Genomic DNA, 13,134 nt, shown 5'->3' with positions numbered 1-13,134 from the left:
AAATATCTTATTTTTGTTCATGACTCAACTATTTTATTAGGTGACTCTTTCCATTTAGCCACCAACCTCTAAGTGAAAAAGTGTTACCTCTTTCCCTTCTCACCTTAAACCTAAGCCCTCTACTTTTTGATTTCCCAACCCTATTTAAAGACTGTGAGCGTTCTATGACCCTCATGATTTTACACACATCTATAAGGTCACCTCTCAGTCTGCTATGATTTGGTAATTAAAGTGCCAGCCTGCTCAACATCTCTCTATATCTGTCCCTTGAGTCCTGGCAAGTTCTTCAGAAACAAATTTCTGCACTCTTTCCAGCTTAATAGCATCATTCCTATAGCAGAGTGACCAAGCATGAATGCAGTACTCCAAATGCAGCTTCACTCAATGTCTTGCACAACTGTAACATAATGTTCCAACTTCTATCCTCAATTCCCTGAATGCTGGCAGGCCAAAACCTTTCTTCACCACCCTATCCAACTGTGATGCTCCTTTGAGGGAACTATGTACTCGTACTTCTTACGACTTGTACTGTATTATTTACAGGTTCCTTTGATCTACAACATTTACCAAGGTCCTACCGTTCATTGTGAAAGTCTTATCCTGGTTTGAGTGAATGATGGGGGACAATTAAATAGCTATCAGGAGGAATAGATTCCAAGAACCTTCTCACCCTCAGTGATGGCACAGGATTGGACGACATCCCAGCAATTGTGGTCCAAACCTACTTGTGGCTCAAGCCAAGCTGTTCTTGTACACTTAGAACACGGGCATTTGCCCAAGTATGCATTGCTCACAGATAGGAGTAATCCAAACTGCTAATTACTGCCTGTTCTCAGACATGTTATTAACAAGCTGTTATCATCAAAGCTATCACGCAGGAAATACTCAGCAGGTCAGGCATCTGTGGGAAGAGAAACAGAGTAAACGTATCAGGGAGAAGTTGGTTTTTATTTTCAATGCTATCATACAGCATTTCATCAAGAATAAACTACTCCTAAACCTAATGCAACAGACCCATTCACCCTAGGCCACTTGGTTCCACTCTCCATTACAATCTTGTCCATATATGGAACAGACAGAATTTTGGAGGTGAGGTGAGAGTGATTGCTCATTAGGTCAAAGCAGCATTTGATTGAATGTGGCATTGAGGAGCCCTAGTAAACTCGAGGTAAATTGGCATTTAAAAAAACAATGTAATAATTTTTTAACCTCAGGCGGCACAGTGGCGCAGTGGTAGAGTTGATGTCTGTATGGCGTTTGTACATTCTCCCCGTGATCGCACAGGTTTTCTCAGAGATTTTTGGTTTCCTCCCAAACTCCAAAAACGTACGAGTTTGTAGGTTAATTGGCTTGGTATACGTGTAAATTGTCCCTACTGTGTGTAGGATAGTGTTAATGTGTTGGGATCACTGGTCATTGCGGACTCGTTGGGCCGAATGGCCTGTTTCTGCGCTGTATCTCTAAATTAAACTAAACTAAAGGAGTTCCCCAGGGCTTTGTCTTGGACTCAGCCATCTTCAGCTGCCTCAATGCCTTCTATCATTAGGTCAGAAGCAGAGATATGTCTTGATGATTTTATAATGTTCAGTTCCATTTGCAACTCCACAGAAAATAAAGCAGTCTATCCCTGCGTGTAGCAGGACTTACACAATGCTTGGGCCTGAGTAATTTCTATCATGGTTATATTTACGCCAACAAGAGATTCCAAGTACCTCTCCTTGACATTCAGTGACATCAACATTGCCAACGTCTCCACCATCAATATCCTGGAGGTCAGCATTGTCGAGAAATTTAAGTGGACCAGCCGCACAAATACCGTAGCTGTAAGAGGAGTTGAGATGTTGGTATACTACGGCAAATGACTTGCCTTCTGACGCCCCAAATTCTTCCCACCATCTAAATGGAACAAATCAGGAATGTGATGGAATACTCTCCAATTGCCTAGATGAGTGAGTGGCAATAGTTATTAAGAAAGTTAACACCTTTCAGCACAAGGCACCCCACCAACCACCCTAAACATTCATTCGCTCCACCATGGGCACACAATGGCTACCTTTTGTACCAGTAGCTGCCTCGACAATACCTCCTCATTCTCATGACTTCTACAGCCAAGAAAGACAAGTGTGGGATTTGCCTCCACATGGCACGCGATCTTGACTTTGAAACATATTACCAGTCCTTCATTACTGCTTTGTCTAAATGCTGGAAGTCCCAGTGTAGTAGTGTAGAAGGCAACATACCTTCCCGAGAATAAACTACTCACTGAGTTTGGGTTTCTCCTGGGCCACTTGGTTCCACATCTCCTCTTTGCATCTACTCAAGAGCAATTTGGAATGAGCAGTAAATGCTGGCCTAGCTGGTAATGCCCAGATCCTAAGATTGAATTTTGGCGTTTATTATACAGCTGCAATTCACCAGATGTAGCTTACTTTTTATGGAAACTGTTAAGAGCCAAGAATGCAGTCCATGTTTTTTTTCTATTTTATCATACTTACATTTAATTCTTCCACTTACATATTTAACATTCTGTAAATATTGAAAGCATATGTGTGACAAGAACCAAGTGGGCCTAAACATTGCTATGATTCAATTAATATTATTTTTAAAAATACAGTCCAGACAGAGGTAATTCATCCATGGTTTCCATGCTGACCAAATAGTGAGTTACATTGGTTGATCCCATTTACCTGCTCTGGGTTACAGCTCATCATCTAGACTTAATTTTATTGTGATGAAAGGGTCATTTACCCCATATGTTGCGCTGGTATCACTTTGCAAACCACCCAAAAATTGTGAAGTTCAGGCATTCTTGCATGAAGAAATTGTTGCCATGGTTCACTCCCATCAAGTGTTGAAACCCATCCTGTGCGTTTCATGAACCCATATTGCCACTTGTCAACTCAGAACTGACCTTGAGGTAGGTTACTGCTGTTAAACCAAGGTAGCTTCACGGCAAGCTGAGCTGGAGGCTGGGAGTGTGAAAATTCAAGAAAGCATGGGGGCAGGGGGAAGAATGCAAAGTGAGAGGGGACAATGGCATAAACGTCTTGCAAGGAAGACCCCTTGCTCTTTCTCAAGCCTTGGTCAAGAATCAAATCAAGAGTGTTTAATGGTCATATGAACCAACAACAGAACCATGAAATTCTTACTTGCAACAGCATAACAGGTCTGTCAACACGATATGCATAGGCAACATATAATAAATTTAAAAATCAATAAACGGATAACCCCAATCCTTGTGCAAAAAATGTCCTGAGAGCAACTTTCAACTGAGCAAAGTTTGTAGTTGAGGTTAATGTTGTGCAGTGTTCAAGAACCTGATGGATTCTGGGAGGAAGCTCCTCGTGAACCTGTTGAACACAGTTTTCAGACTGAAGATTTGACAGTACTTTTCAGGCTATTTCCTATACCTTCTTCCCGATGTAGGAGCAAAAGGAGAGTGTGGCCAGGGTGCTGGTGTCCCAATATTTCCCACATGATCTGTAGCAGCAATAGGCCACAGAGACTTTGTCCTGTACAGAGTGCCGCTGGCAATAATTTCTTTTAAAACAACTGCCGATTTTTCATGCATAAAATGATACCCCAGAGACTAATTTAAATTGCACAAAGTGCATTTTGATCGACTTCACGCCTTCCATTTTGATCTACTTCTTGATCTGTATGTTAACTGTGAAGGTTGTATGACTGTCCAATTTCTGTCATTAATTAATGGCCAGTGTGTATGCTGATGACACAGGTCATGAGGTTGTTATATAAGATGTTGATAAGACAGCATCTAGAATATTGTGTTCAGTTCTGGGCACCATATAGGAAAGATATTGTCAAGCTTGAAAGGGTTCAGATAAGATTTACAAGGATGGTGCCAGGACTAGAGGGTGTGAGCTATAGGGAGAGGTTGAGTTGGCTGGGTCTCTATTCCATGGAGCGCAGGAGGATGAGGGGTGATCTTATAGAGGTGCACAAAATCATGAGAGGAATAGATCAGGTAGATGCAGAGAGTCTCGTGCCCAGAGTAGGGGAATCGAGGACCAGAGGACATAGGGTCAATGTGAGGGGGAAAAGATTTAATAGGAATCTGAGGGGTAACTTTGTCACACAAAGGGTGGTGGGTGTATGGAACAAGCTGCCAGAGGAGGTAGTTGCGGTTGGGACTGTCCCATCGTTTAAGAAACAGTTGGACAGGTACATGGATAGGACTGGTTTGAAGGGATATGGACCAAGCACAGGCAAGTGGAACTAGTGTAGCTGGGACATTGTTGGCCGGTGTGTGGGCAAGTTGGGCCGAAGGGCCTGTTTCCACACTTTATCACTCTACGACTCTATGGTCCCCAATTTCCGATGGAAAGACTTCATCGGAAAAATAGTGAAACTACTTCAAAATATACCAAAAATCATATTGTATGCTATTTCTGCAATAAAATATGGGAACAGATGTTCCTTTTCTAATCCATTTGCTGTACTTGAGTTCTAGACCTTTACGGATTGCTGAGAGAGAAATAGTTCTTCACCTTCCCTGTAATTTGGAGTACATAAATTCATGTTTCAACTATTCTCCTTGAAGCTGAGGGAAACCTTAGCCATACATAACTTGATACACCTCAATAAAAATGTCCCCTCCTTTGTACCAGAGACTAACTCCGATCGGCCTAGTCAAATTGAAACTAGTCCTCCAGCTCTGGCAATTCCTGCTTAAATGTCTTCTTTACATTGAAACCATCCTTATGATCAAAAATCTGCATGATTCCCTGGCTGCAGCCTAATTAGTGTTTTGTGTAGATCAATTCAAGTCTACTGCCTCATGCACAAGGACAGTGGGGAATGGGTACAATGAAAATCTTACTTGCAGCAGTATCACTGCTACAAAGACGAACACGCAAAAACATAACATATAAAAATCGTGCATAAAATGTCCAAGACAGTAAAAATTAAAAACTCTGTAGAAACAAGACACTGGTATCAGATACAATTAGTAATCAAGTCCACGGTCATGCAAGAGTTGGTCCGCAATGTTCCGTTGCTGAGGTAGGATTAGGCTGGTGCAGCTCGTTTAAAGAACCTAAGACACCAAATGTTGGAGTAACTCAGCGGGTTAGGCAGCATCTGTGGGGAACATGGATAGGTGACAGGACCCTTCTTCAGACTGGTATTCCGAAACGTCACCCATTCATTGTCTCAAGAGATGCTGTCTGGCTCGCTGAGTTAATCCAGCACTTTTGTGGGGTTTTTTTGTAAACCAGCTTCTGCAGTTCTTTGTGTCTACAGTTCAAGAAGCCAATGGTTGTTGGGGAACTCTACCATGATCTCCGTCCTCTTGCATTTTGTAGCTCAATCAAATTTCCCACAAGCAATATTGTTATCTGAATCCCGTGTTGGAGCTTTGTCAATAGTCAAGAATGTTTTATTGTCATATGTCCCATACAGAACGATGACATTCTTACTTGCAGCAGCCCAACAGATTATGTTGTACCTATAACAGTTGTTTTTATCTGTAAAACACAGGACCATCAGAACGTGGATGATGCAGATTACATCATCAATAACGACGAACTCTCGATCTACTATGAAGATAAAGCCGCATCCACCTCTTGCGACGGAGAGACACCAGGAAAGAACATTCCTGCAGAACAACAACTGGCAGACAAGGACAACGTCTGTGAAGGAGAGAGTCAGCCAAGATTGGGCCTCGCCTCCAGTCAGACACCTTGTGTCCCTCCCTCCTAAACCTGACATTACTTTATTGACCCATCAGGGCAATAAATTGGAAAGGAAGATGAATTTGCTATGATATGCTTATTACATTTGAACTAATATTATGGTTTTTAAATTCCTGATTGTGAAATTTCAGTGTGACAGGCACTAGTCTCTATATTAAATTCAGGCAAGCACAATTATTAACTTGACCAACACTTGAATCTTTAAATACTTAATGACTGAGTGGTCAAAGGTATTATTCCAGTATGATTTATCTCAAGAATCCCACATTTACATTCCAGCCCAGTTAAAGTAATGAGAATGACCTATCAATTACTTCCAATCCAATGCTGTTGGATGTCGTTCTTAGCTTTGCCCGCTCTATACCGTCCCTCAAGTAAGACAGTGCTTGGTTGTGCATCCATGCAGAAATAATTCTGATACAACCTGCACTGTTGAAACTGAAGGAGAATCTTTACCTTACTGCAAAAACTTTTGAATGTTAATAATTATAAATGTAATAATACTTATCTGTATTTTTTTAATATATTACTCCAAGTAGTGTTAGAACCCTAGAGTTTTCAAATATAGGTTTCTTTGATGTTATCATATGTTTCTTTCTCATGGGTTGGTAGTTTAGCCTTCATTACATTATCCACCTAGACATTGAGTAAGATTGACAACAGAAACACCTTGAATTCAGCCACCCTGAAGCATCAGTGAACAATGGCACAGATGGGGTGTAGTATTAAACAATTCTGACCAGAAAGTTACTGGGCAATAATTAACCTGAATGCTTGCGAGCAAGGAGAGGGACAAAAGACATGCTGGATGCCACCAAAGACATGCCAGCCTATTGAATGGTGTCCAATGCAGTGCTGCAAAGTGGGACATGTCTCTGTTCTGATGCTGCTGAACAACATAGCTGGCACATGAAGATGAGGCGCAAGAAGGCTCTCCATGCCCATTGAACTATACCCCAGCGAGAGTGAGTTACTTCAGAAGAAGTCAGTTAATTTGACAGGGGTGGAAAGAGGTGGAAATAAACCCAACGTGGCAGACTGAAAGAGTGAACATTTTAGCAATAAAATTTAAAGACTTGAGATTAGTTTTTGATCAGTGGATTATAATAAAGGCATTTCCCATTAGAGCTGCTTTAGCCAAAATCAATTGCAATCTTAAAACCTGCATTGGATAGATTTTTGTTGGGAAGACAGTAAAGTTTACAAAATAAGGGACGTCGAAGGGTTTAGTAGCTTTTGGCCAGTTGGACAGCTGATACAGGCTCAAGTGCCTAAGAACCGTAGCTTGCTTACTCTTATATGTTGCATTCAGTCTGAATGTGAATGGCATTTGGCATTAAGAATTTCATAACAAAGTTGTTTTACCACAATAAAGATACCTCAGAGGAAAAGATGGAAAATACACAATTCCACACATGGTTAAACTTAGAGAGAGCAAATTTACTATGAAGTCTGGTTTAATTATTGGTTTGAAAGAACTGATGGGATTTTCCTGTATGCTTTCTAATATAAATAATATTTTAGCTAATCTAATGCTAGATATATTTTGAACAACATGCAATGCTCACTCCTCATCATTTTTACTTCACAGTCTATCCATCCATGTTGTATACTAAACTTTGTTTTATTCTGTGAAGGAACCTTCAAGAAAATAATGGATAGCTTTTTGTTTGCAGTTAGAAAGCTCTTGCTCCAGAGTTTAAGGTTTTATGGAATTTTGTGCCTTATACTGTCAAATTCAATGTACCTTATGGAAATGGCGTTCTTTTGATGTGACCTAGATCTTGGTATATAAAACATCACCATGGCAACTAAACTTGTTTCATGGTTTTCTGCTGAGTTTTTAATACATGCAGTTGCTACCTCTACATGGACCTTACCATTCATGTGTTATATCCTTAATGAATTAGATCGCTTTCAAGAATCCAATGCATACAAGTAAAGCCAGGAAAGCAGTTGAGTGTTTATTAAAAATGTTATCAAATATTCCTGATATTGTTCAATATGTGTGAATCACAAGTGTAAGGCATATCTTTATGATGTATGCTTCATCAGGTGCACCAGAATGAAAGCAAAGCCTCCAATAATTGGACTGAGTGATTATACCGAGTTCTGATCTGGTTTGTGGGGTGGAGTGTGAAATAACGGTGGGAGACGTCACAAGATAGACATAACTACAGTAGAACATAGCTGAAATAAACACGAAAACTGCTCATGTATTTTCAAGAACAGAATTAGGAAACAGAACTGTATTAAAAAATCTGATTTTAGAAACATAGAAAATTGGTGCAGGAGGAGGCCATTCGGCCCTTCGAGCCAGCACCACCATTCATTGTGATCATGGCTGATCATCCATAATCAGTAGCCCATGTCTGCCTTCTCCCCACACCCCTTGATTCCGCTAGCCCCAAGAGCTCTATCTGACTCTCTTTTAAATTCATCCAGTGGATTGGCCTCCACCGCCTTCTGTGGCAGAGAATTCCACAAATTCACAACTCTCTGGGTGAAAAGGTTTTTTTCTCATCTCAGTTTTAAATGGCCTCCCCTTTATTCTTAGACTGTGGCCCCTTGATCTGCACTCCCCCAACATTGGGAACATTTTTCCTGCATCTGGCTTGTCCAGTCCTTTTATAAATTTATATGTTTCTATAAAATCCCCTCTCATTCTTCTAAATTCCAGAGAATACAAGCCCAGTCTTTTCAATCTTTCCTCATATGACAGTCTCTCCATCCCGGAGGTTAACCTCGTGAACCTACATTGCACTCCCTCAATAGCAAGGATGTCCTTCCTCAAATTAGGAGACCAAAACTGCACACAATACTCCAGATGTGGTCTCACCAGGGCCCTGTACAACTGCAGAAGGACCTCTTTACTCCTATATGCAAATCTCCTCGTTATGAAGGCCAACCTGCCATTAGCTTTCTTCACTGCCTGCTGTACCCGCACGCTTACTTTCAGTGACTGGTGTACAAGGACACCAAGGTCTCGTTGCACTTCCCTTTTTACTAATCTGATACCATTAAGATAATAATCTGCTTCCTCGTTCTTGCCGCCAAAGTGGATAACCTCACATTTATCTACATTCTGCCATGCATCTGCCCACTCACTCAACCTGTCCAAGTCACCCTGCAACCTCCTAGCATCCTCTTCGCAATTCACAGTGCCACCCAGCTTTGTATCATCTGCAAATTTGCTAGTGTTACTTTTAATTCCATCATCTTAATCATTAATATATATTGTAAATAGTTACAGCCCCAGCACCGAGCCTTGCGGCACTCCACTCACCACTGCCTGCTATTCTGACAGGAACTCGTTTATTCCTACTCTTTGTTTCCTGTCTGCCAACCAATTCTCTATCCATGTCAATGCCTTACCCCCAATACCATGTGCTCTAATTTTGCCCACTAATCTCCTGTGTGGAACCTTATCAAAGGCTTTCTGAAAGTCCAGATACACTACATCCACTGGCTCTCCTTGTCATCCATTTTACTTGTCATCCTCAAAAGATTAGTCAAGCAGGATTTCCCCTTCATAAATCCTTGCTGACTTCGAACAATCCTTTTACTGCTATCCAAATGCGCCGTTATTACCTCTTTAATAATTGACTCCAGTATCTTCCCCACCACCGAGGTCAGGCTAACTGGGCTGTAATTCCCCCTTTTCTCTCTCTCGCTCCTTTTTTGAAAAGTGGGATAACATTAGCTACCCTCCAATCCACAGCAAACGATCCTGAATCTAGAGAACAATGGAAAATGATCACCAATGCGTCCCCCGATTTCTAGAGCCACCTCCTTGAGTACCCTGGGTTGAAGACCATCAGGCCCTGGGGATTTATCAGCCTTCAGTCCCATCAGTCTACCCAATATTATTTCTCGCCTAATGCAAATTTCTTTCAGTTCCTCTGTCTCCCTAGATCCTCTGTTCTCTAGTATATCTGGGAGATTGTGTCTTCCTGAGTGATTTTGTAAAAGATAGAAAGGGTCAAGTGAGAAGTAGATATTGCATAGTCAAGGGGGTTTTGTAAAAGTTACTTCTTATTCAATGCTTGGCTCTGAATGAAATAGTTTCAAAATGAGGTGTTGACACAAATGTCATGTGCAACCAATTGATCAAGTCAAGTCGAGTTTATTGTCTTATGCACAAGTGTGGTGGGGTACAGGTGCAATGATAAGCTTGCTTGTAGAGGTATTACAGGCACTGTTATACGAGAATTTTGCCCAAACAGTCTGTGACCCACAGCGCTGTGGCTGGGAGCGCTTTGTTTAAATTCCCACGCACTAAGCTGATAGCGCTCTGTGTATTACCTTTACCCCAAGTCTGTGTTGCTGTGTGTATTGCTTTATGCGCCAGTCTGCAACTGATAGCACTTTGTTCCCAGGGGGGTGGGGGGGTGGGGGGCTTGCTCGGATGCAGCCCCCTGCCATTGGGTGCAGTTTATATTTGGGAGCAGCGCTATTGACCAGGACTAGCCGGCGATTATTTCAACAGCTGATTTCTTAGCTGTATAAAGGCAGGCGCCAGTAAGCCAGAAGGCAGTTCATGTTTATGTACGAGAGGGGTTCGCCAAGGGGCGATCAACGCTGTGGACGGAGCGAGAGAGAGACGTGTGCCCCACGCATACCAAGCCAAGTACTCTTTTAGTCCTCTCTTGCCAATAAAACTGATTTGCAACTAAACAGACGAGTGAGCCTTTTTCTGTTCTACTGGTCAGATCCTTGAACCTGCTCCCTTGTAACAGGCACATAGACTCAGGCAGCACAGAGAAACATAAATTGTACATAAATTCTGCAAGACAGTAAAAAGACTACAAAAAAAATGAGCACAAAACCCAATCAGAATAAAAAAACATGGTAGAGCAAAGTGTGGTCCATAGTGTTCTGGTGCGAAGGTAGGATTAGCATTGTCAAGGTTCGTTCAAGAACCTGTCAATGGTGGTAAAGTAGCTATTTCTGAACCTGGTGGTGGGCAGCTTCAAGCGTCTGTACCTGTGGCACAGGGTTAGCAGCAAGAAGAGGGCATAAAACTATGGTGGGGATCCTTAACGATAGATACGGCCTTCTTGAGGCAGCACCTCTTGTAGATGCTTTTGATGGTGGGTCGGGCTGTGACTGTGATTTTGACCCAAGCTATGCCCTACATCCATGCAGGTTATTGAGTATGTCAAACAAGAAAAAGTGGCATAAGATCAGAAAGAGTTGTAATTGTACCACAGAGTTCGGTATAGAAATTATATTGTGCAGCACAGCTCTAGGTAAATACATTTGATCAAATGTATTCACTCCACATGAAATACCAGCAGGCCATTGAATCCGCATGAAATGGCCTCTTTTTATGTCACAACCATCTGATTGCTCAGTGATTCCTCTGTGTATATAACAAGAGTAGGCATGGTGCGGTCCTGGACAAGGAAGTATACAGGCCTTGACTACAGGTTGAGGTCTTCCTCAACATCAGTTACATGGGTCCCAACTTTACATCTTTCACTGCCAAAGAGTCCAGGGTATTTATGATTCCAAGTTGTTCCCACCTTTTAAATGATCTTGTATTGATGCTAACTGCCACCACGTCACGAGTGCTGCTGATGTCCTGAGGCTGCCCAATCTCTTAGACTATGACCGAACAAGTTACCAATTACCGAGGAGACCAGTGCAGGAGCTGCTTCACGTGACATTTCTGTGACTTTCCAGGGTTATTTACTGCTGTGACTAAGAGTAGTATCTGCCTTTGGCTCTCTCCCACCTATGATCCTTGGTATTAACAATGCATCTTTACCCACCATTGCATGCCCACCAAAGAACAAAAATAAACAAGATAAAAGGTTTAGCAAACTACTAACTTCCTGACAAACTTGTTCACAACCCAACATCATATAAACTTTGTCATTCGTGTATTTTTACAGTGTAATGACCATCTGAAATAAATGCAAATCATTTCACCTTGGACAGACTTGTTACTACCAGTTAACCATATCACTGTCCACATTTGGCAGGGCACAATGACTACCGTCCAGTAGCTCTGACATCCACCATCATTTGTTATGACTGTATGACAAACCCAAATTCCTCGTATGTTGTAAAACATAGTTGGTTAATAAATTATAATTATGATTATGATTATGAAGGGCTTCGAGAGACTGGTGAGGGCACACATTAACTCCGTCCTCCCAGCCAGTCTTGATCCACTGCAGTTTTCTTACCATTGCACAGGACCACAGCAGGTGCCATCTCCTTGGCCCTAAACACACCTCTGGAACACCTTGGCAACAAGGACTCATGCGCTGGACTTCTATTTATAGACTACAGACAGCTCTGCCTTAAACATCATAATTCCTTTCAAACGGTGAGTCCTAGGAATCAGCTCCCCCTTTTGTTACTGGATCCTTGATGTAATGTCCTCTGTAAGACCCTGTTGTGGTTAGCACAATGAATATACGCCCGACATCTTGTAAGAAGATTTTATTACTGATCCTTCACCAGGAAACTTCTAGAAGGCCACCTGACCTCAGTCACAAGGCACAAGCCCATTGGCCAGCTTCTGCTCTTGGCCTCAAGGGGGCACTGGCATTTACATTACATATACATCACATCTCCCCCTTTACTTTAATTACATCACACTTGACTTTCTGACCCAAGGACCTCAATCAGTGAGGACAGGTGACAACATCTGCACAATAACTCTCAGCAACGGTGCCCTGCAAGGATACATTTTCAGTCCCCTACTGTACACCCCTTACATTTACAACTATGCGGCTAAATTTGGCTCTAATTCTATCTACTTTTGCAGATAACACCACTGTAGTGAGCTAAATCACAAACAAATGTGACAGAGTATGGCAAGATGATAGACTCCTTAGTGATGGAGACATGGTGCCAGGACAATAAACCATCCCTCATGTCAACGAGATGAAGGAGCTAGTTATTAACTTCAGGAAGCAGGACGGAGTACATACCCCAATCAGCATCAATGGTGCCGATAAGGAAATGGTTGGGAGCATAAAGTTCTTTGGTGCTAATATTACCAATGATTTGCCATGGACCAACCACATTGTTGCAACACCAAGCAGGCATATCAAAGACAGCTTCCTGAGGAAACTGAGGAAATTTGGTACATCTCCAATGACGCTTACAAATGATGCATCACAGAAAGCATACTGTTGGGTTGCATAACAGCTTGGTTTGGGAAAAGCTCTGCCCAAGACCACAGGAAATTGCAGAGAGTTGTGGATGTAGCCTAGTCCATCACACAGACCAGAATTCCCACCATTAACTATATCTACATTTCACATTGCCTTGGAAAGGCAGCCAATGTCATCAAAGACTTGTCCCATCCCAGTCATTCATGGAGTCATAGAAGCTTACAATGTGGAAACAGGCCCTTCGGCCCAACTTGCCCACAGCGGACAATATGTCCCATGCAAGA

At 42.0% G+C, this 13,134-nt stretch overlaps 1 protein-coding gene across 1 annotated transcript in view; it reads left to right on the top strand.

Moving 5' to 3' along the window:
• Positions 1-10,080, top strand: part of LOC144599474 (sodium/hydrogen exchanger 9-like) — a 411,061-nt gene extending 400,981 nt beyond the window's left edge. The window contains exon 16 of the mRNA XM_078410426.1: positions 5,500-10,080. Within this exon, the coding sequence (XP_078266552.1) occupies positions 5,500-5,721 (222 nt within the window). The 3' untranslated portion in view covers positions 5,722-10,080. The remainder of the gene's footprint in view (positions 1-5,499) is intronic.
• Positions 10,081-13,134: the final 3,054 nt, after the last annotated feature.

Source organism: Rhinoraja longicauda, chromosome 13 (genome assembly GCF_053455715.1).
Source record: "Rhinoraja longicauda isolate Sanriku21f chromosome 13, sRhiLon1.1, whole genome shotgun sequence".
NCBI classification, from domain to species: Eukaryota; Metazoa; Chordata; class Chondrichthyes; order Rajiformes; family Arhynchobatidae; genus Rhinoraja; species Rhinoraja longicauda.
This window is presented reverse-complemented; position numbering and strand designations above follow the sequence as displayed.